The 25,263-nt window shown below is 43.3% G+C and overlaps 1 protein-coding gene across 7 annotated transcripts in view; it reads left to right on the forward strand.

Annotated features, from left to right (window-relative positions):
* Positions 1-25,263, forward strand: part of HHAT (hedgehog acyltransferase) — a 349,307-nt gene that overhangs the window by 187,556 nt on the left and 136,488 nt on the right. For all 7 annotated transcript variants that reach the window (XM_050951880.1, XM_050951879.1, XM_050951882.1 and 4 more), the window contains one exon: positions 24,445-24,646. In XM_050951880.1, coding sequence (XP_050807837.1) covers positions 24,445-24,646 — 202 coding nt within the window. The remainder of the gene's footprint in view (positions 1-24,444; positions 24,647-25,263) is intronic.

Genomic DNA, 25,263 nt, shown 5'->3' on the forward strand with positions numbered 1-25,263 from the left:
GGAAACAGTCAGTGATGACTCTGCAATGATCCCATTCCCTGGGTCAGAAGCGGCACCGGAAACAAAGGAGGGACCTATCCTGTTGGAACCGGCCAGTGGGGCATGTCCCAGGGAGGGGCCCCCTGTGCCAAAAACTTTGGAGCCGGCACCATTGACTTCGGTCCCGCAAAGGGGGCTGTTGAGTCTGGTGCAATTGGACTCACTGTGCCAGGTGGTGGAGGAGGTGCAACTGCCTTCCATCCCACACACATTTGAGGCCATGAAAGACATAGACATGGCTGCACCGTGGTCCCCAGCCCTTTGTGCCAAGCCTCCAATGCCACAGCGTGTGGCACCATCCTGGGGAAAGCCTGCAATTCTCCGCCCCTCAGCGCCACGTGAGACAAGATACCACTCAGAGTTTTGGAGTGGGTCCGATGCAAGCTGGCACGGGGCAAACCAGACAGGGGTGTGGCACCATGGCCCGCACAGTGACCCGGGCCAACGCAGTGGCCATTTTGGACCCCTTGGGTTTACCACCAGGCCCAGGGCACTCAGTTCAGGGGCTCCCTTTTGGTGGAGTCCAAGGCGAGGGTCCCGGAGGCAGCAGCCAGCTATCTCACCCCAAGGGGTGCGGAGGAGTTACCAGCCCTACCACCTCCCCTGGAATCCACCCTTGTTCCTGAGTCTGACCCTGGAGTGGCTGACAGGAGGTACTGGAGGACCAGGAAGGTCAGGAGGACCCAGTTCCCCTCCCTGTCTTCCTCCCCATATGAGGCTGTGGTGAGTATCTCCACCTCCGAGCCTCCCCCATAGTGGTGCCCACCAGGAACTCCTACGCAGCGTGGCACAAAATATGAATCTGCAGGCCGAGGACGTGGTAAAGTCCGAGGACCGTATGGTGGCTATCCTAGCATCAGAGGGACCATCTCGGGTGCTCTACCACTCATCAAAACTATCCAGGCCAATGCAAAGTCCATTTATCAGACCCCGGCCTCCATCCCTCCCACTGCCAAGGGGATGGAGAGGAAATATTTTGTTCCCTCTAAAGGGTACAAATACCTATTCACACACCCGCAGCCCTGTTCCCTGGTGGTGGCTGTAGTGAATGAGAAGGAGAGGAAGGGACAGCAAGCCCCAGTGCCTAAGTCCAAGGATGCCAAGCACCTGGATTTATTCGGACACAAAGTATACTTCGCAGGGGACTTGCAACTGAGGATTGCCAATCAGCAGGCAATCCTGAGTAGATACAACTTCAGCTCCTGGAACTCAATGCTGAAGTTTAGGGAATTCTTACCAGCAGAGTCCAAAGAGGAGTTTGGGGCTATTGTTGAAGAGGGCAAAGCAGTGGCATGGACCTCTTTATAGACCTCACTGGATGCTGTGGACTCAGTGATGCGCACCTGGTCCTTAGGAATTGCTATGAGGCATAGCTCATGGCTGCAGGCCTCGGGGCTCCCACCCAAGGTTCAGCAAACTATGCAGCACCTGCCTTTCGATGGGGTGGGGCCGTTTGCTGAACAGACGGACTCCAGGTTGCAAAGCCTAAAGGATTCCAGGGCTACAATGAAATCCTTGGGTATGCACACCCCAGCAACCCAAAGAAAGCCCTGTAAACCCCAACCGCAGCAACAGTGGTCATATCTGCCTCGGTCGAGGCAGGATCGCTACAGATAGCAGGGGCAGAAATGACAGGCGCAAGCCCACCCATCCTCAGTCTGGGCAGGGACAGGGCCCGACTAAACCTTCATCAGGCTCAAAGCAGTCATTTTGAAGGTGTGCCTGAGGATGGAGCACCTGTCTCAGCACTGGATCCTTCCCTGTGTTTTCTGAACCATCTATTCCTCTTCTACTGTGCTTGGTCCCAAATAACATCAGACCACTGGGTTCTTCACACAGTAGAAGTGAGATATTCTCTCCAATTCTGCTCCTCCCCTCCCTCCCTCCCCCTTTCCCTGTCCCTCTTCAGGGACTCTTCTCACGAGCAACTCCTTATCCAGAAGGTGCAGCCGCTCCTCGCCATGGTAGGGGTGGAGGAGGTTCCTCAAGAGCTATGGGGAAAGGGATTCTATTCTCGTTATTTCCTAATCCCCAAGGCAAAGGCGGGTCTCTGACCCATTTTAGACCTGTGAGGACTCAACGAATTCATGATGAAGTTGAAGTTCTGTATGGTCTCTCTGAGCACAATTATCTCTTCCCTGGATCTGGAAGACTGGTACTCCGCCCTCGACATGAAAGGTACATACTTTCACATAGCCATTTGCCCCACGCACAGGTGATTTCTAAGGCTTGTGGTCGACCACAAACACTGTCAGTTCACAGTCCTCCCATTTGGTCTGTTGACAGCCCCCTGAGTTATCACCAAGTGCATGTCAGTTGTAGCAGCCTTTCTTCGCAAGAGACAGGTGCAGGTATGCCCCGACCTCGATGAGTGGCTGCTCAGGGGACGCACCAGGGAACAGGTGGAATCTCAGGTCTAGTTTGTCAGATCCACTTTCGAGAGACCTGGCCTTCTCAACGTGAACAAGTCAACCTCCGACCTAGAGAATAGAGTTCATTGGAGCAGTGCTGGACTTGGTGCAGGCAAGAGTGTTTCTGCCAGAGACACAATTTTAAACCATGACACACATCATTCAAGGCCACAGACGATTCCCAACCAGTACTGCAAGGGGTTGCCTACGTCTCCTTGGCCACATGGAAGCCTGCACTTATGTGGTCCGGCATGCCCCTGCAAGTGTGGCTTGCGTCGGCCTTTCTCCTGGGATGCGACAACCTGGGCTTAGTAGTGGCGATACCAGAGCACATACCTGAGTCCCTCCAATGGTGGCTCGACCCTCAGATGGTGTGTGAAGGAGTCCCCTTCCACAGCCCTCCTTGTCCCTGGTAATGGACGCATTAGCTCTGAGATGTGGTGTGCATTTGGGAGATCTACAAACGCAGCGACTATGGTCTCAGAATAAGTTCTCCCTTCATATCAACATCAAAGCGGTGCAGCTAGCATGCCAAACTTTTCAGGCCCAGCTGCAAGGCCAGTGCATGGCAGTGAAGATGGACAACACCACTGCCATGTTTTACATCAACAAGCGGGGGGAGCCTGTTCCTCCCCACTGCGTTGAGAAGCCCTCGGGCTCTGGGAGTTCTGCATAGGATGCTTCCAGGTGAATGGAGAGAGCTATCTCCCAGGGGCTCAGAGAAACCTGGCAGTCCACCTCAGCAGATCATTCCACAATCACGAGTGGTCTCTCCATCCGGATGTCATACAGCCCCATCTTCCAAAGGTGGGGGGGTTTCCCAGGTCCACCTGTTTGCCACCCATCGCAACAGGAATTGCCCGATGTTCTGCTTCTTCCAGAATCACAGCCCGGGCTCCGTCACGGACGTGTTTCTGCTGCCCTGGGAAGGCTACCTGTTGTACGCCTTTTCCCTGTTCCCTCTGGTGCATAAGGTTCTTCTCAAGGTCCACAGGGACAGAACTGAGGTAATCCTGGTGGCTCTGGTGTGGCCTCGACAACACTGGTACACCATGCTCCTGGAACTGTCAGTGGACACCCTAATTGCTGATCATGGTCACCTGCTCCACTCAGACCTCAAGTCGCTCCATCTCACAGCTTGGAAGCTTCATGGTTAAACCCTGTGGAACTTCTGTGCTCAGAACCTATAAGAGAAGTCTTACTTGGCAGCAGGAAATCATCCACCAGGGCCACTTATCTAGCTAAGTGGAAAAGGTTCACTTGCTGGTGTGCCCAGCATCACACACCTCCAGTCCAGGTGCCTTTACCACTCATCCTAGAGTACTTCCTACACCTAAAACAACAAGGCCTGGCAGCGTTATCCATCAAGGTACACCTAAGCCTCATGCCAGTAACCGTGAGCAGAGGCTGCAATCTCTGGATGTTCAGCAGGCGCTAGCCTTCTACATCAAATGCACTAAGCCATTCAGAAAGTTGAACCAGCTATTTGTAGTGGTGGCTGACTATATGAAAGGACTCCTGGTATCATCGCAAAGGATATATTCCTGGATGACTTCCTGCATCTGCATGTGCTACGAGTTGGCCTAAATCCCAGTCGCGACACTTATGACACACTCCACAAGGGCACAGGCCTCATCGGTGGCATTCCTGGCCCAAGTACTGATCCAAGAAATCTGCCGGCCAGCGACTTAGTCCTCTGTGCATATGTTCACCTCTCATTACGCCATCGTCCAGCATGACTGAGATGATGTAGCTTTTGTCAGAGCAGTGCTCCAATCAGCGATTCCATAACTCCAACCCCACCACCTTGGAATGGTTACTCACCTTCCCGTAACTGCTGTTCTTTGAGATGTGTTGCTCATGTCCATTCCAAACCCACCCACCTTTCCCTCTGTCAGAGTAGCCAGCAAGAAAGAACTGAGGAAGCGTCAGGTCGGTAGGGTCATATATAGAGCGCTATGGAGGCAACACTCCAGGGGGCTCCACAGCTGACCCGATGGGTGCTTCTAGGAGAAAAACTTTCTGATGACTGTGCATGCGGGGCGCACACACCTATTGGAATGGACATGAGCAACACATCTCAAAGTACAACAGTTATGAGAAGGTGAGTAACCATTCTTTTCCCTTGTCTCCCTTTTTCTCCCACCCTCTTTCTATTTTCTTTTCCTCTTCTCTGCTTTTCCTTTCCCTATCTTGATACATATTTTCTTTAGGTTATTTCTCTGTCTCTGTTTTCTTCCAGGCTAATTTTCAGATTTTTTTTCTTCCTTTAAGTTGAAATTCATTCTCACTAATACCCTCCCACCCCCCAGCCTTTTTTACTGTAAGTGATTTCTCTCTCCTTTCTTCCCCAGTAAAAATGCTGGTTATCAGTGAGTCAGAGGATAAGGGGCTGGCATAGGGGAAGGCAGGGTGCTGCATTTAGAGCTGGATGCTTGTCCAACAGCCGCCACTCTCCGGCTGCCCAGCTTTGAAGTCAGTGCAGAAATAAGGGTGGCAATACCATGACACCCCTAAAATAACCTTGTGACTCCCCCTGCAACTCTCTTTTGGGTCAGGACCCCCAATTTGAGAAATGGTGGTCTCCCCCATGAAATCTATATAGTACAGAGTAAAAGCACACAAAAGACCAGATTTCATGATTTATTATGCATTTTTCATGGCTGTGAATTTGGTAGGGCCCTAGGAATCTGTGAGGGTGTTACCCTCTAAATATGGGTGAGTTGGCAGCCTGTGACTTACTGAGTTGGCAGGAGATGTTCCTCAGCAGATTGATCACTGTGGGAGACTGACTGGCTATACCAGCCAGAGAGATCTCCTGGCTGACAGTCGCGATGGCCTCCCCTATTCCTATGGCAGTTGGGAAGACACATGACCCATATGTTTAGCACTGGAGCTGGTCATGAAATTATTTTTTTAACCTGTGTAAAATTTTCAGTGAAAACAAAACCAAATAAATATTTTTGTCAAACCCTTGCCTCCATAAGGGAGTGTCCTAACTGTAAGGTGAATATGTCCCCTATTCTTTATAGGGTGTGCTACAGATGAATTACGATGTTTAATTTTTTTTCTAACTCCTGTTATGGATATCACTGCTTATATATATATATATATATAGGTAGATTACCTGTCACAGAAACATATGCTCTTATTGCCCTATAAAACTTACCTTTTAGCTTTGTTTTATATAGGCTAACTGAATATCTCAGGTAAATACTAGAAAGCTTGTATAGCTAGTATTACTTGTTAGCTTTTTGTCTGTTGTTCTTTTACCTGAAAGCCTCAGTAAAATATATTTAAAAACATAAATAGCTGATTTGGTGTAAAAGATGAAACTACTAGAACAGCATTATATTCTTAATGTAATTTTCAGATTCTATAAATTGAGTTGTAGCATAGGGTTTGCAAACATAAATTAGCAATTATGCAGTATGAATATTTCTGTACTGTGATTTAAAGGAATTTATAAAATTAGAGCATGACCCCTGCTGTACTTCAGCTGCATGATAAGCTATTGTCATCATTAAATAATGTGACATACGTTTGTCACATTTGATGGGTGTCGTGTGTTGGGAAAACACAGCTCATTCATTGTTGCAGTTTACATTTTAATGGGTGCAAACATGATCTTCTCTTTTTCATCATACAGAAGATGAAGACCTTTAGCAATTCTTGCTCAGATAAAACTCTCATTCATATAACCCTTGTGTGGACAATTATTCTAGAATAAGAATGGCTTTTTTTTTTTTGGTTTAGCTTAAACACTTTTTTGATGGGGGTCTGGGGTGCAGCCTGGACTATGGGACCCCTGAGCCCTCTGTCCCACTAACCTTGGGTATCTTTCTCACTCTGTGATGCCGTGTCCAGCCACAAACCTCTGGCAGGTACTGCACTTACACAGACATCCACAAGCAGGGACACATCCCACTGAGTTACATGAATCCTTTCCTTAGCCACTCATGAAATAACAATAGAGAGGCTTCAGCCAATTCCCCCCCAGTTCCCCACCCTTGCACCCAGAACTGTACCATCTTGGACTGGTCAGAAGCCTAGCCAGTATAAGTTTTTTACCCAGTCCTCCGCTCCCTCTATGTGGAGAGGACATACACTAAACTGAGCTGAGATTTCCCAAGCACTTCAATCAACACACACTGTTTTAGATAAAATATAAAACAGATTTATTAACTACCGAAAGATAGATTTTAAGTGATTATAAGTAGCAGGCATAGAGATCAGAGTTGATTACTTAAGAAACAAAAATATATTTACAGTCTGAGTTTACAAACTAAACAGTATTTGAATCAAGCAATGTCTCACCCTGACAGATGGTACAAACAGGTCACAGATCCTCAATACATGGGCTGGGACTGCCTTTCAGCCTGGGACTACCCTTCGTCAGTTCCAAGTTTTTGTCCTTCAGATGTGTTTCCAGGTGTTGAGTTGTAGGGAGAGTGAGGCCCAGTGATGATGTCACTTCCTCTCTTGTATAGTTTCTTCCAGCTTGCTGAAAAGATCTTCACTATGAGGTAGGTTAGTCCACATTGGTCAAGCAGTCTCCATTGTCTATGTCAGGGGTTCTAAACCTTTTTCTTTCTGAGGACCCCAACAACATACTATAAAAACTCCAGGGCCCAGCAGGGGAGGGGAAGGACTCAGGGTTTTGTGCTGGAGGTGGGCGGGGTTCAGGCATAGTTGTAGATTGACTTTTATTTTGGGTGGGCAGGGTCCGGCGGGGCACGGGCCAGCTCTGCACAGTGGAATCTGTGGAGGGAGTGCCACCTCCACCCCCTGACTCACCTCAGCAGGCCACCTACCTCTGGGGGTTGTGTGCCACCAAAAATTGTAACTCAAAGGTGTGGGGCTCAGCTCAAAAAGTTTGAAAACAGCTCAGGGTGCAGAGAGAGCAGTAGCTTGATACAGGGAGAGGGGTAGCTAGGGGCTATGTGTGGGCACAGTGTAGCTCAGGTTGCAGGGAGAGTTTAACTCAGGGTGCAGGGAGGGAGTAGCTAGGGGCTGTATGTGGGCAGGGGGGTATCTAGGGACTGTGTGCAGATAGCTCAGGGTGCAGGGAGGGGGGTAGCTAGAGGCTGTGTGTGGGCAGGGGGGTAGCTCAAGGTGCAGGGAGGGGGTATCTGGGAGCTGTGCTGGCAGGGGGGTATCTCAGGGTTCAGGGAGGGGATAGCTTGGTGCAGGGAGGAGGTTATCTGGATGCTGTGTGCGGGCAAGGGAGTAGTTCAGGGTGCAGGGAGAGGGTATCTTGGTGCAGGGAGGGGCTAGCTAGGGGCTGTGTGCGGGTAGTGGGGTAGCTCAGGGTGCAGGGAGGGGGATAGCTAGAGGCTGTGTGGGCAGGGGGTAACTGGAGGCTGTTTGTGGGCAGGGGGGTAGCTCAGGGTGCAGGGAGGGGGGTATCTAGATGCTGTGTGTGGGCAAGGGAGTAGCTAGGGGCTGTGTGTGGGAAAGGGAGTAGTTCAGGGTGTAGGGAAGGCTAGCTTGGTGCAAGGAGGGGGTATCTGGGGCTGTGTGCTGGAAGGGGGGTAGCTCAGGGTGCAGGGAAGGGATAGCTAGGGGCTGTATGCGATCAGTGGGGTAGCTCAGGGTTCAGGGAGGGGGGTATTTAGGGGCTGTGTGCCGGGAGGGCTCCCCTGCGATCCCTGTTCCCCAAGGGCTCTGCCAGCTACGAAGCTGGGTCCCCCCTGCTCAGGTGGGTCTGACCAGCTGCATGAACAAAGGAGGCTGGGAGCTGAGGAACAGCTTCAACCCCCTCCCCAACAGCAGCAGGAGACGAGGGAACACAGCGGCTGCCTGCTCCATGACACCAGCCACAGCAGCAGCTGTCCCAAACTGCCCAGCTCTGGCTTTCTGCCTCCAACCTCGATGGGAGCGGAGAGAAAGGGAGGTGGAGGAGTGTTTGTGTGTGAGTGGAGCTGCCCCAGGATTGCCCAGCTCTTGCAGTGTAGTTTCAAGGGGGGCAACACCCTTGTGCTTCCCAACTCTGCCCATGGGCTCAGGGCTTCTGCCCCATGGGAAACAGTGGGGCTCGGGGCTCTGCGATTCAGCCCCGCTGCTCCTGGCTTCTACCCCACAGGGGACACCAGGGATTGGGGCGTCAACCCAGGGGTCATGGCTTCAGCACTGCGGGAAGTGCAGGGACTCAGGCTCTAGGTTTTAGCCATGGGGCCCCAGGGCTGGGTGACCATGGACCCCCTGTTGAGAACTGCTGATCTACATATTCTTTCTGAGAAATCTCCATAGTAAACATTTCCTGCTATAGTGGATTCTTTCCTTGATGGGTGTTGATGAGCCATTAACCGTTGTCTGGCTACTCCATCATTGTAACTGAAAGGCTGTTTGTGGGTGTTCCCAACCTCACAACGTATTTCAGTAACACATATAGCAAAACTTCATAACTTCACATACAATAGTAGCACATACAATCCAAGAGGATATTAATGTTCAACAGATCAAGACCTTAAAAATGATACCTCACAAGGCTTACTTTGTAAAAAAATTAATAATAATAAAAATTATATATATATATATATATATATATATATATATATATATATATATAAAAATAATTATATGACAGTGGTGAATATGCGGGTTTCAGGGTGCTGCTTTGGGATATGGAGTGTCAGAACCTTTCAAAGTGTTCTAAGCTAATCCAATAAAAGAGTGTCCACACAGGGAGTTATATCATATAACTGCATTGGTATAAATTCACTTCTTAACTTATGCCGGTATAACTTTCCCATATAGACAAGCCCTAAATAGGATGTCTCTCCTAGTTCTCTTCTGCCCATTTCCGCTAATAGCATAGGGGTCTAAATTCAAAATAAAATATGGTGGGAGATGAAGGCCGAGGCAGAGGCCAATTCTGAGGCTTTTATCTCAGTCTTTTCTGTGTCAGCAGATCTAGAGCTATTCAGATTTCATTTAGTGAAGGAGTTTTTAATACATGTTCTGTTACACATGTTCTGCCATGCACCTTTGTGCTACTGTGTTGTCAGATCTCACATGCTAAATCAATTCTGAAATGGAAGACTCCTAAAGAGCATCTGAATACTGCAGGAAGTTGTTCTAGCCATTTATTAGGAAGCAGTCTTTATTCTGAATCAGTCATCTTCCTATGCCCCACCTTTGTATAAGGGAACACTATTTTGCTGGAGGTGTGGTCTTTGGTGTGAGAAGTGAAACCAGAATCCTAATGACTTGTGATCTCATGACACTCTTAATAAGATTAGGGTTATATTTTGCCCTATGTCTGTAGTTTAAATTTGGTTAATGTATTCTTTACTTTCTATGCCAAATGCAAGCATAATGGTGCTGGGCTCTGCTAACTACTTTCAGTGTCTAACCTCAGAAATGGCTTTTCTATACTCAGTAGTGATCTGTGTGTAATTTGATTCATTTGCGGAGTACTCTGGGATTTTTCAAGATGAGAGGCACTGTATATAGGGTAAGCCATTAAAAAGTGACTATTTGTCAGTCATTACAACATAATTATTTCAGGTATCTCTTATTCTGTGGTAATCAGAGATCTTATTATGTGATAACCATTGGCAGCAGTTGTTCCATAGATCTAAAAGCCAGAAGGGACTGTTATAACAATCCACTCTTACCTCCTGTGTAACAAAGGCCATGCCATTTCACCCAGAAATTCTGGCATCAAGCCTATAAATTCTGTTTGAACTAGAACATATTGTTTAGAAAGACATTCAGTCTTGATTTAAAGATTATAAGTGATGGAGAATCCACCACCACCTTTGCTAAGATGTTCCAATGGTTAATTACCCTCACTTAAAATTTTCATTAATGGTGACCACTATATAGATGTAAACTTTATCATCCTTCTCAGTATCCTCTATATTGGTCTGCTATCATGAAAGACTCCATCTTAAGTCCAGCCACTTTCAAAACAAGGCGGACTGGAAGGATGATGCCCTCCACGCTGCTTCTAAGTCAGTCAGAAAATGTCACAGTAGAGAAAAGAGGCAAAACATAGAGTGAAGGGAAAAGACCAGTGCAGAGGACACATATATTTTTTTAATAACAAGGTTATTACTTAATAGAAAGTGTAAATGCAAAATGATGCACTAAATAACCAATTTTTTTAAAAGGTCGTTCATTTTTTTTTGTGAAGGGGTGGGATAAAATATGCAGTGGGGACAGAAATTAGCCTGGAGTAGCCCTGGCTGACTGGTTTTTTTGCTTCCTCAACTTGTTTTCTGTAGTTCCACCTATGACTGTCCTGTGAGTTTTTTTGAAATATTGAAAATATTGTCATCTTGGCTCAGGACCAACTTCAATTGTCAATCTTGGATCCTCTGCTTGGTAGCATATGGAGTAGTCACTAGATTGTTGGGCTAGCTGTCTAGGTGCAAACTCATTTATTTTATCAGCTGAAAACGTCCTACAACTTGCTAACAAAAAGCCCAGTATAACAAGGATAAAATGTAGGCTTCAGCCCTGCTGAGCGTCACAGATTTGGCTTCCGTACCTACGCATTCTGTTCAGCAAGAATCTTGATGGCACCATGGGAACTTTCTGTGTCCAAATATATGCCACAATCTTCTGAGAGCTGCTGAAGCTGGAGATTGACCCACTTATGGAACACTAATCCTGACTTCTCAGAGCCAAAAATGTGTTTAAGGGAGGTTATTTGTAGGCATTGTTGAAGTTAACTGAGCTTGGAACTGAACTAGCATGCAAGCAGAGATAAAAGCCACTGGGTCAAATCCATCTGTGCTTACATATGGCAGTGGCAAAAGAGAGGGTGAATATCCTGGGATGGAAGAAGTGTCTAAAATGCTTAAATCCAATATCTCTTCCCAGATCTCAATAAGTAAAACCACTTAAACAAATCTAGAGAGAGTTACATTTGTGATTGTGTGTGACATGAGAAAGAATTAGGAGTAAGTGAACATTCTCATTCGCACCTGCTTTAAGGCTATGTGTCAAAATGTTCTAATGCAGCTGGTGGAGATACTATCATGCAGATATTATGAAATGTTTAGTGTCAGGGTGAACCAACAAAGACGGTATTTGCTCCTAGGATGCCTGCCTGCTAACCGCTAGAGACCCAGAGTTAAGAAGTATACATTTTTACATTCTGAGTCAGTGCTAGGGTTCAAGTCTGCTGAATAATTATGCATCTACTACTAGTATCTTCACAAATACAAATTTTATTGGATAGGTTCATTATTATCCTAATTAATATTAGCAGCAGCAGGGTTAGTTCTGGTATAAGTGTGTATTTTGATATGTGCTATTGTTAAACCCTTAGGGCCAAATTCAGACCTATTGTAAGTAGCAGTTTTGGAATAATGACTAATGTGGCTTTGCCTGCCTACCACAGCTCTGAATTTGGCCCTAAGTCTCGAGGGCTTGTCTTTAAATGTGGTACAAAATTGCAGTTGGCCTTATACTGGTCCCAGATTTGGACCTTAGCGTCCAAAATATGGGGGTTAGTATGAAAACCTCCAAGCTTAGTTACCAGCTTGGACCTGGTACCTGCTGCCACCACCCAAAAAATTAGAGTGTTTTGGGGCACTCTGGTCCCCCTGAAAAAACCTTCCCTGGGACCCCAAGACCCAAATCCCTTGAGTCTCACAACAAAGGGAAATAATCCTTTTTCCCTTCCCCCCTCCAGGTGCTCCTGGAGAGATACACAGACACAAGCTCTGTGAAACTACACAGAGAGACTCCCCCTCTCTGTTCCCAATCCTGGAAACAAAAAGTACTTTCCTATTCCCCCAGAGGGAATGCAAAATCAGGCTAGCAATCCAACACACAGATCTCCCCTGATTTCTTCCTCCCACCAATTCCCTGGTGAGTACAGACTCAATTTCCCTGAAGTAAAGAAAAACTCCAACAGGTTTTAAAAGAAAGCTTTATATAAAAAGAAAGAAAAATACATATAAATGGGCTCTCTGTATTAAGATGATACAACACAGGGTCAATTGCTTAAAAGAATATTGAATAAACAGCCTTATTCAAAAAGAATACAAATCAAAGCACTCCAGCACTTATATTCATGCAAATACCAAAGAAAAGAAACCATAGAACTTACTATCTGATCTCTTTGTCCTTACACTTAGAAACAGAAGACTAGAAAGTAGAAACTACTTCTCCAAAGCTCAGAGGAAGCAGGCAGACAGACAAAGACTCAGACACACAATTCCCTCCACCCAAAGTTGAAAAAATCCGGTTTCCTGATTGGTCCTCTGGTCAGGTGCTTCAGGTGAAAGAGACATTAACCCTTAGCTATCTGTTTATGACAGCCTGCCTACCACAGCTCTGAATTTGGCCCTAAGTCTCGAGGGCTTGTCTTTAAATGTGGTACAAAATTGCAGTTGGCCTTATACTGGTTCTGTAGAACCCCTAAGAAGTCAAGAACCCAAGTCTAAATATTTAATATGATTTTTCACCCCCAAATGGGAAATGTTTAAACATGCAGTTAAGGTCAAATTTAAAGTCTTTCGATCTGTGGATGTATGTCCCATGTTTGCACATGCAAAAGGTTTCTTACAAATGCAAATACCGGGGGAACAAACTTAGAGATTTCCTCTTAGAGTTTTGTTTTTGTTGGTACAAACTGTTGTTTTCTTGTTTTAAGCTATGTAGAAAAAGCAAATGCTCTTTATAAACAAAGAAGAAAAATGAGGAGTAGCAGCAATTGCAAGTACAAATGATGTTGTACGGTTACTGAATGCCTAATGTTCCAGGGGATTTGGTTTGGAAGAATCAGTTCTGCAATGTGGTATGTGAAACAAATCACATTTATTGGCTCCATGACTAATCATGTCATGACTCTGCAAGGTTACTCAAGGAGTCCATCAAACATGCTGATAGACCTCAGGAAGAATTATACATTCCGACACTGGTTTCTTTTTTGCTATCTTCACATTTGAGATGCTAAGAATCTTACCTGTCTAGTGCAAAAGGCAAAAGAAAACAATGCTATCAGTCTCTTGGGTGCCACAAGACTCCTCGTTGTTAGAGCTATTCATGCTCACTTTGAGCATTAGGGACCCACAGTTGTTACTGAAGAACATTCACTGATTATAAGGGTCAGATTCTCAAAGCATAATGCAACCCAAAAACAGTGCATTTCCAAATGACTGCTGACAGCTTTTACAAAATCTAAGCTATTCTTGTGCTTATTGCAAACATCACTGAAGTATATGGGAACAGTTCACATAGATCAGAATAGCATCAAATAAAATCTTCCTCAAATATAGAACATATGATTTGTGACTCTGCACAGCAACCAAAAGCTTTTCTGATAATATCTTTGGTGGTGGATAGCAGCCTGTAGATGAAGTATCTGGGCTAGAGCTTAGCAAATAATTCACAACAAATTATTCACCAAATTTTGCCTTTCTTTCTGTTTGCAGATTATCTGTGAACGGATCACAAAATTCTCAAATGTGCAGTATTCATTATTCAAAATTAATTACTTTTTTCATCAATAAACCTTTGACAATCATTCTCAAATTGAAGATAATTACAATTCACAGTTTTGTTTCTCTTATCTCATTGGATGATTTCTGTAAATGATTGTCAGAATGCTAACTGTGAGGTTTATTGCATTGGTTCATTATATAAGTTATCCAGTTAAGGAAAAGAAACAGTATCCTATGGCTTATGTAACTGCCAAGAGATGTTGAATTTTAGACTCTAGATTTGATTGTAAACTTTTTGAGTCAAGGATTGTCATTTGTTGTTAATTTATGCAGTGCCTAGCTCAATGGGCCCTGACTTGGTGGAGGCTTCTAAGTGCTCTTGCTTTATAAACAATAATAATTAATAAAACGCACAGTTCATAATGGCCAATTCAGCATTCAGACGTATATTTCAGAATTCACTTGTGCTAAAGAGTCGAGCATTCAAGTTAAAATGAACTTCTTGCAAGTAAAGCTCAAGTATTGAAATGTTCACAGACAGCAAATGAGAGGTTTGCAAATAAGGTTTAATCAAAATACATTTTCAGTTTCAAACAAAGATTCACAAATAACATTTTCTACTATTCATCGAACTGTAGTAACTACATTCCAAGGCCAGTGTTTGAGTAAAATCCTGGACAAGTACATGCCCTGTATGTCTTGATGTACGGCCCCAATTCAGGAAAGCGTTTAAGCATGAGTTGAAGCCCATGCGTGTTCAGCACATCACTTAAGCACATGCTTAACTTTGGGCACATGTTTCAGTCCCACTGAAGTCAATGAGAATTAAACACATGACTAAAATTAAGTCCCTACTTAAGTGCTATGCTGAGTAGGGATAGATTACTGAATTGGGGTCTATCAGGTTAAAACCAGTTAAGTTTCCTGTAGGAGTTGAAAATGTTCTTCATAACTATTCCTGGAGTCATCCAAACAAAAATTGTTTACAGTAAAGATATCGTTGTTAAACAGTGCTTGAAAGAAGCAAGAGGTATTCTAAGATGATGAGTTTATTAATGTGGTGTCTTTATTTTTTTTATATTGTCACTTATAACAAACTAAAGAAATGAGTATTGGTTTTGAAAGTTTTTCTCCATAAATAAATGTCATGTTTAAATACCTCAATAATGATGTTTGTGTTTGTGTTACTGCAGGGATTTGAAGGGTAACATTTACATATTTTATCTAATTCACTAATGTTCACCTAGTGAGTTAAAATTATGATATCCTGTGTAAATGGAGCGGCTTGCCTGTTGTAGATAAGCTGACTTAAGTTGTTCAGGCTTGTACTAAAAGAAAGGTGCCCAGTTTCTTGGAAGAGACAACTATACAATTATATCGTGGTCTCTAAAAGTAACATGGTGTGTAATGAGCAAAGTATAAAGTCCAAAAAAACCTGTGGAAGTTTCTGCTGTTTTGAGAAAGTAAAATGCTTCTGAACAATCTAATCCAGTTGCTTAAGTAGCTTTTGTCCGTGTTCTAACATGCATATTTTCAACTTCGAATAGTAATTCCTTGGCCCTTTGGTCAGAATGTGGCTTGCCAGTGAGAAAAACACAAGGGAGAGCTTTCTATTTTTCCATGCCAGCCCAGTTCTCTGCATGTGTTGCTTATGGGACCTTTGGCAGGCAAGTAGGGTGTTTGCTAATCATATAGCATCCTCCAAGGATTGTTTTTCAGCCCATAGGGTTGCTGCAGGTTGTTTGAACTATTGCAGAACCAGCACTTGGCCTCTTACTTCCTGTTTCACAGCCTGACTTTCTCAATTGAAGCAGGAAGTCAGTGGGTACAATGGGCTCTGTGAGATAGTTTCTTGATGGCTGTCAGGAGCATAGCTATTGCAATATATGGTGACTGGAGATGTAGGGTAGGAAGGCTGGCTGTTTGGTAGTTTTTAAAGAGACATTGTGGTGGCTATACTGAGTACATTTACCTTGCATTACATTTACCTTGCATTTTCTCTTCTGTTATAGTTCTGTTTTGCAATTTGCTCTTGCAACTTTGTTTTATTGATAAATGCACAGCTTGTCTGAGTTTTGGTTCTGTTATTTTTGGTAAGATTTTTCCTTGCTCTTACATGATGAGAAGACATAATGAGGAGAAAAGATAGATAAAGAAAACCTTCTGATACTTGCTTCGTATGTGAGCTGCAGGTAGGATACACTCTGTTGACTGATCAGTCATACACCAGTACATTGCAGCTTCTTAACACTGGCTGGCATGCTCTGATATCCATTTGCAGGTTCTCCTTCACATTGGACAAGGATACTTACTCTTTTAGCCTATCATGTGGTGATGGTATCATACAATTCAGTTTTGAAAAACTGCTTAAGATTGGAGAGTATCGAGCCTGGTCTACACTATGCGTTTATACCAAATTTAGCAGCGTTAAACCGATTTAACCCTGCACCCGTCCACACGACGAAGCCCTTTATATCGATATAGAGGGCTCTTAAAACCAATTTCTGTACTCCTCCTCGACAAGGGGAGTAGCGCTGAAATTGGTATTGCCATGTTGGATTAGGGTTAGTGTGGCCACAATTCGACGGTATTGGCCTCCGGGCGGTATCCTACAGTGCACCATTGTGACCGCTTTGAAAAGCGATCTGAACTCAGATGCACTGGCCAGGTAGACAGGAAAAGCCCCGCGAACTTTTGAATTTCGTTTCCTGTTTGCCCAGTGTGGAGCTCTGATCAGCACGGGTGGCCATGCAGTCCCAAATCCAAAAAGAGCTCCAGCATGGAGCATACAGGAGATACTGGATCTGATCGCTGTATGAGGAGACAAATCTGTTCTATCAGAGCTCCGTTCCAGAAGACAAAATGCCAAAGCATTTGAAAAAATCTCCAGGCTATGATAGACAGAGGCCACAGCAGGGACTCAACTCAGTGCTGTGTGACAAGCTTAACGAAAAGCCAAAGAATCAAATGGACGCTCATGGAGGGAGGGAGGTGGGACTGAGGACTCGAGCTATCCCACAGTTCCTGCAGTCTCTGAAAAGCATTTGCATTCTTGGCTGAGTTCCCAATCCCTGAAGGGTCAAAAACATTGTCGCCAGTGGTTCAGGGAATATGTTGACAATTTACACCCCCCCCAAAGAAAAGGGAAAAAAATCGTTTCTCCCCTCTTTTCAATGTCACTGTATGTCTACTGGGTGCTGCTGGTAGACGGGGTGCTGCAGCGCTAAACAGCAGCATCCTCTCCCCTCCCCTCCCCTTCTCTCCCCGGTGGCAGATTATGCAATATGACTGATAGCTGTCCTTGTCATCATCCTGTGAGTGCTCCTGGCTGGCCTCAGTGAGGTCGGCAGGGGGCACCTGGGCAAAAATGGGAATGACTCCCGGTCATTCCCTTCTTTCAGCTTTGTGTCCTGGAGATTCAGTCCTGGCAGATGGTGCAATAGGACTGGTAACCGTCCTCATCATAGCAACTGGAGGCTAAGCTCCTCTCCCCCCTTGCCCCTTCATGTCTAATGGAGATTCTGGACTATCATATCAGCGGGAGGCTGTGCTTCTCTCCCCCACACCCTTTAATGAGTAATGGAGATGTCCTGCCTGGAATATCATAGCAGCTGGAGGCTACCTCCCTCTTATTTTATCTCACTAAAAAGTCAATGTTTCTTATTCTTGAATTCTTTATTATTTCATCACACAAATGGGGGGATAACTGCCACAGTAGCCCAAGAAGGGTGTGGAAGGAGGGAAGCAATGGGAGGGGTTGTTGCAGGGGCACCCCCTAGAATGGCATGCAGCTCATCATTTCTGCGGGATATCTGGGGCTCTGACCCAGATCAGCTGTGCTCTCTGGTTCTCTAGTGGACTTGCCATGTATTCTAAGCAGGACTGACTCTATTTTTAGACAAAACATAAAGAAGAGAATGACCTGGGAAGTCATTCCCATTTTTGTCCATGCGCCCCCGGCCGACCTCAGCGAGGCCAGCCAGGAGCACCCATGACAGCAGCAGATGATACAATATGACTGGTAACCGTCATCGCCAATTTCCAAAGCAGCAGATGGTGCAATAGGGCTGGAAACCGTCTCTGCTACCTTGCAAAGACAAATGAATGCTGCTGTGTAGCACTGCAGTACCACATCTGTCAGCAGGATCCAGTACACATACGGTGACAGTGGCAAAAAGGCTAAACGGGCTCCAAGGTTACCATGCTATGGCGTCTGCCAGGGCAATCCAGGGAAAAAGGGCGCGAAATGATTGTCTGCCGTTGCTTTCACGGAGGAAGAATTGAGTGACGACATTTACCCAGAATCACCCACGACACTCTTTTTGCTCCATCATGCATTGTGATCTCAACCCAGAACTCCAGTGGGCGGGGGAGACTGCAGGAACTATGGGATAGCTACGAGATAGCTACCCACAGTGCAGCGCTCCAGAAATCGACGCTAGCCTGGGTACATGAATGCACACCACCGAATTAATGTGCTTAGTGTGGCTGCGTGCACTCAACTTTATACAGTCTGTTTTAGAAAAACCAGTTTCTGTAAAATCGGAATAATCCTGTAGTGTAGACATACCCTCAGAGGGGTAGCTGTGTTAGTCTGGATCTGTAAAAGCAGCAAAGAGTCCTGTGGCACCCTATAGACTAACAGACGTATTGGAGCATGAGCTTTCGTGGGTGAATACCCACTTTGTCGGATGCATCCGAGGTGGGTATTCACCCACAAAAGCTCATGCTCCGGTACGTCTGTTAGTCTGTAAGGTGCCACAGGACTCTTTGCTGCTAAGATTGGAGAGTTTTTAGAAGAAGAACAGGAAAGTAAAAAAAAAAAAAATAGGAGGAGGCCAATAGGAGATTGTTGCAGGCATCTGAATACTTACACCTCAGGATCTCACCAATCCAGTGGAGGTAGCCTGACATCCTCAATGATCTGTTTGCAGCTTGGATGTACCAAAGAGTGCCTCAGAGTGTAAAGACAAAGGTGTTGTATTTGTGATAAGATCTCTGGGCCTCAAGTATCCCAAATATGGCACTGTACAACACTTTCTAAAATATCCAAAGGGGGCATGGCCAACTATCATTCTCCCATCTGGCTGCTTTGACTCCCAACTTTTCTTCTTTTCATCAACAATTTTAGGTGAAGATCTTTTGCCACTATTTACCCACTTCGGGTCAGCAAGACGTTTAATCGCCCGCAAAACTGTAGACCCTATTGTGCAGTTTTAGTAATGCTGCAACATATTAACACCAAATCTTTAAGATGTGTCTGCATTCTTCTCCTTGCATACATATGGTAAACAGCTACTCCAGTTACAAACCATTAAGAAATCCTGTCTGGAAAGTGTTCTGAGCCACATTGATTTGTCATATAGACCTGGGAGTGCAGTGGCTAATATAAAAAAGTTAGTATTGGCTAATAGTCACGAAACAGTGGTTTCTGAGCTGCCACAGTTACTCCTCCTCTTAGAATAGGAAATAATTATAGGCACTCTGTGATAATTGTTGGCAAGCGTTAACCTTTTAATGAATATATTTGGGTATTAGGGTAAAATGTAACATTTATAGAAAGTAAAGTAAAACAGTCTGGGGCGGTGATATTATTCCTATGGTACAGTACTTCAACATAGAATGACATCCAATATTGTACCACTTTGGTTTTTAGCGCGGTAAAACAGAAGGCTGACATGCTGCAGTACATTGGTATGTATGCATATTTAAACACAGGAGTGTACACACATATTCACATGGATATATATGAACAGGTACTGATACATTTACATTGCTGCTCGGGAATAAAAATTAATACAGGTGTGTGGAATTGGACTGAGAATTCCTGATCACAAAGCCAGAAGTGATGGTCAACTTCCTGCAGTTGGTCAGTAGCATCTCCTAAACAACCATCGTTGGCCCCTTCTATTTTGTGGTTAGATATCAAGAAGGGCTATTGAAAGGATTTTAGTAAGCAAGAAGCATTGGTCAGAATGGAAGACAGGTTAAAAGTGAATAAAACCACATCCGTAGAACATAAAATTGCTGTAGTCATTGCCTCTCGATTAACGGCAAGAGCCTAAAGAGGAAGTAAGGAAAAACAACAATAAAAATAAACAATTGCTTTTTATTCATGAAAATTGCAACAATTATATCTTTCCCAGAAATCTTGATGGTTAGTAAACTGAAGAGTCTAGCATCTTATTTTACAATTCTCTGAAGTACTATCCAAAACTGTCTCCTCCTCCTTTCTTTTTTTAAGCTTTCCAATACCTCTTGTACAAGTTTCAGATGTATCCATTTTATGAGACCTAACATTGAATTCTAAAAGTCAGCTCAGCACCAGCTGCTATGTTGAATGCAAAGATTGCATGCTATCCTACAAGGAGGTTTAGATACTGAGAAAAGGTGAGATATGATATAGCTAGGGTATGCTTGCTAATATCAAACTCTCCTCAACTGAGTTTGACCTAAGGCCAAGTTTCTAGTCTATGGAAGAGCTATGAAAAAGTGATAACATAGGAAAACGAGCATTTGTCATAGAACTGAAGACACAAAGCAGGCAATTAAATTCTGGTGGTCTGATCCTGCATTCTGTTTATGCCCAAAATTCAAGTCTACAGGAAATTTAGGTGCACAGAGAAGGTGGCCCTAGGTTCTCTGTTCTATTTTTTAAATTACTTTGCACATGTAGCTTTTTATCTTACTGCACTGCACTGGCATTGTATTGGATTTCACTCCAGGAACCTCTTGTATCCACTTTTAGGCTGGAGTAAATGTAATGTAAGTTATTGGCCAGTTACTTTTTCTCTTTCACTTTTGTTTAACTTTTTTCACAACATAGATGTAAATTGATTTCCTTATCAATTGCTATTAGTTCACAGGCTGAAGCTAATGTGTCACCTCTGTCTCTACACTAGTCACAATCATTCACTGGCTTCCTCCTCCTTACATTTTATTGTCTATGATAAAGATTGTTTTTTAATAGTAAATGGATACTGACCTAAACATGGAGAGAGAGAATAAGAAACTAGTGTAATAGTCACTATGCTTACGAATAAGTAAAGTACTTTTGGTAATGAAAAAGCACTTTTATGGTGTTATCTGTTTTACAAGCCACCACTATCCTCATCAAAGCTGCACAAAATTGCCGGAGTAGAGCCCCCAAGTCTAGCCATGAGGTGACCCATCTGAATGACCTAACGTGCAAACAGGACCCATTCATTATGAAGTGTAAATACAAATACATAGTTCTAGTGTAATTTATGCATGCTGTACAATGAAGTATGTACATGTTTTTCATTATCTAAACAAACTAAGGCCTAATTCTTTAGCATTTAGAGGAGGTTACATAAGCTATTTAGCCTGCATAAAAGAAAGGCAGACAAAATGGCAGAGGCAGCTTGGAAGGAGCCCTACAGCAACCAGCAGCATGTACAGCCTGCTGTAACAGCTGCTTAAAAATGCCAGGGTAGAGGCCTTGTCATGCAGCCTACCTGGAAGTCAGTGGGTTACTACCAGGAATGTTGACTAGAAGTCAGAAAGTGCTTTGTCAGCACTTTTCTTGCTCTTGTTTACGAGTGCTAGAGAAGGAGGAGGCTCTGTCCTCTCTTCCCAGTCCCCACACATAGGTAGGCACCATGCAGCTCTGTAGTGACAGGTTAAATGCTACTAAATATAAAGGCAGTTTTTGGTTCACACGCAACGTGCAAGGGTGACACAGTATTTTAAAGAGTAATATTGAAAGCTGCATGCAAGGCTTTAACCACATGACTCCCACTTTAATCAGTGGGAATTGTAGAGCTAAAACGTCACTCTACTCTGAAAATTCACCGGGGAGTTTTCCAAACAAAATTTAAACTAATGCTGCTAATTAACTAACTGCTGGCGTTAAAACTAAAAGTCGGAAAACTGTGCCCATTTTTCTCAGCACAGCAATCTGAACACTCACCTGGTGCAAGCCATTTGTGGCCATGTAAACCAATCTGAAATTGAAAAAGTCAGTTTTTAATTAAAACTGGCATTTCTAAGCCTATTACTGGTAATATCCACCTTGGCAAAAATAGATATTATTTGTGCTAACAGTAGAATTAGGAGCTCAGCACAAGAGATTGTAAAACAGTTTCCATACTGCTTGAATATCAGGAAGAAGACTTTGTTGTATGAAAAATGTTAATCATTAGCTAGACAGTAAGGGCCAGTCCAGCTCCCAATGAAGTCAATAGGAGACTTCCATTGATGTCCATGTTTAGAGAATTGGATCTTTAATACGTGAGTCAGGTCCTTGAGCTCCTTATTGGTCTGTAATTCTGGGTTTGTTATAAATGATGTCACACTTCCATAAGATGGTGTAGCAGGGTATACGTTCCTTTTTGAGTTCTGAGGGCAACTCTCTTGAGCCAGTAAAACCCTGCTTCAGCTTTGTCTGTAAGAATCCCTGTGGGACAAGAATGCTATCTGTGAAGGGAAAGAGGTGGTCTTGGCAAAACGGGGATTTACAGAGAGATCTACTTTGCTGACGCTGGCTTTAGGGCCTGAAGCTGGCATCCTCTGAGCTGGCTGGCTTGGAGCCACCTCTCTCTCCCAGCCTGATGGATGAGGCTGGCTGTTGGTGGTTACAACGTTCCATGTCTGAAAACCAGAAGAGTAGTCCACAGAGGAAACGATTATTAGCAATTCTAACTAACTGCAAGGCATGATGGGAAATAAAAGGTGTATATAAACAGTAGCTTTATCACAAAATAGAGAGAGACCAAAAGGCACTCAAGCTGTTCTGACAGTCTGTCCTGGAAAGTGTGGGTAACAAGAAAAAACTCTTCTTCTGTCTCTTTATTTTTGTAATCCTTGGTTTTGTAATGATTTTGATGTAGACACATGTGAAGTGTTTGAAACAGTCAGAGAGTGGCTATATCTTTTGTAGCAGGTTTCAGTAAAGGCCCCGCAGGGGATCTTTCTATTTAGTTTCCAAATACATGCCTCTTTGACCTGCAACAGATGTATGGCAGAATATTGAGACAAGGCAATTTAATTACAAATGTATATTATTCAAAAATACAACTTACAATTTGTATGTAATAAGAAAAGACAGAACCAGATCAGAAAATAATAGACAAACACCATATACAGATATAACTATTGTATGACTATTGACAGAAAATACATTATTTATTTTATGAACACTTTATGAAAGTGTTTGAGTGCAATAATCAATATAAATGTAATAAGATTTTCTCTGTAGTGAGTGCTCCATATGTGCACAAAGATATATAATGTTAATACATTATGTCTAGTGAGATGGTAGCATTTGAAAATCATTGCATCACTTTTTTTCATTTATATTACCTTTAATCATTACCATCACTTTCCTTAGCTCTCATCCATTGATTGGGCCTACGACTTCAGAGATTAAGCGTAAAATGCTATGTTCATCTACCTAATAAGTTTTAAAATTAGTACTTACACGGTAATGTCTCTGGGCCTAGAATTTTGATAAACAAACAGCAGCATTTCCCTGGAGAAGTGCCATTGATTGATTTGCTGAATATAAATAGATTATTACAGAATATCATCACCCTGAAAGAAGGGTGACTAAACTCAGTTGCCAGTGGTATCTTAAAAAAAAAAAAAGTTACTATAATGTATATTTGCCATTAACATACGCAAGCAGAAATCATAACTTCCTTGAATGAGAGTCCTCTCTGACTTTTCATATTTGTGCCTGATCCTTCAAAGTGGGGCATATAGAGGGACTTACTTTTCTCTAAAGCCAATGGGAGTTGATGGACCTCAGTAATGGAAAATTCTTCCATTTCCTTTCTTTCTTCCTTCCTCAGAAATACAGTGTCAAAATGGCTATGTCTAAGTTCCAACTTTCTCTCTTGTTAGATATTTTAAAACTATATATATATGGGGGGGGGTTATTTATTCATTTATTTTTGTGCGGTACCGTAAAAGATGAGTACCTTGGCATGATAAAAATGATTAAATACTAGAGCTGTCTAGAAAAGGTAAAGTATTTTCTATGCAAAGTTTTGAAAAGAGATTCATAGAATTTGTTGCCAGAAAATTGATAGACTATAGTTTTGTATAGAGAGAAGGCTGTTTTTTGTTTAAAAATATCTAACAAAAAATTCTGTGAAATACTGATTCATAAAGCCATTAAGTATGTGTAAAAATCATCAGACATTGTATAAGTAAAAAACAAGCAAGTTAGTTTTAAGATGTTAAGTATTTAACATTTTATTGCTTTTGAGAGAATCTTTATTATTCTAAATTCATGGGAGGTTGGTTATATGAACTTCTTTCTTACGTAAGTTGATTTCCTTCCACGCCAAGTGGGAGTGGAGTTTAGTCAGTGTGTTCACTTAATGCAAAATTCCATTGGCCATAGACCTATCTTCTTGACAAATTTTGTATGTTAACGTTTCATGAAGTTGTCTGCTGCTTTGCAGAAACTATGTCAAGTTCTGAAAATAGAAAATGTTGGATCATTAGTCAAATGAGTCCTAACACTGCTCTAAAATCAAATTTATTTTGCAGCAGATACATTACCAAGATTTTAATAAGGTCTTAATAACATTGCTTATTTATCATTTCCCCTGCAGGTACATCTACATCCCAGTGGGAGGATCCCATGGCAGTGTGTTTGGAATATTGTTTTCCACAGCAATCACTTTTTCTTTTGTAAGCTATTGGCACGGGGGCCATAACTACCTTTGGTTCTGGGCAGCACTTAACTGGCTTGGAGTAATTGCAGAAAATGGAGTCAAGAGGCTGCTTTCTGTTTCACTTGTTCAAGACTTAATTGTAAGTTGAATCCCCTTGTGCTTCATGTTCATTTGAAATTCAAGTTTGGATTTTTTTTAGAGCTAGATTAAACTTAGTACTTAATGGATACAATGGTTGGTGCATTTTCCCCAGTCTGCCTACACTGCATAAGTAAAGATGTTCAGTACGTCAGCTAACCAACCTATGAGGGCTAGCAGTAGTGCAGACATGTTCCATGCTATGGTAGTGTGAGCAAACAATGACCAAGTTTATATATTATCAAAATTAGGAGGTAACTTATCTGATTTCTAATTTCACTCTGGGCTGTCATTTTAATTGCTTTATGCTATGTAAACATCATTATAAATTAGGAATGTGTCTTATTTAGTTACATCTCTTGAAGTAAGTGTGTTTATGTCAGCCTCCCATAGTAAAATGCGCTGGTATGATGTACTGGGAATCACATGGCACCAAAAGGTTGAGTAAGGATAGCAAATTTGTCCTTAAAGAATTCAGTAGCGACTCCGATGCCACTCTCTTTTCTCCCAGACCTGATATCACAGAACCAGGGTAGAATGCACCACCCAAACCTCAACACTCTCCGCATGACAGTTTGGATGCTCTGTGGTTAAATCCCAAAGAGCTGGCCTTTTTGG

This window comes from Gopherus flavomarginatus, chromosome 4 (genome assembly GCF_025201925.1).
Source record: "Gopherus flavomarginatus isolate rGopFla2 chromosome 4, rGopFla2.mat.asm, whole genome shotgun sequence".
NCBI lineage: Eukaryota > Metazoa > Chordata > Testudines > Testudinidae > Gopherus > Gopherus flavomarginatus.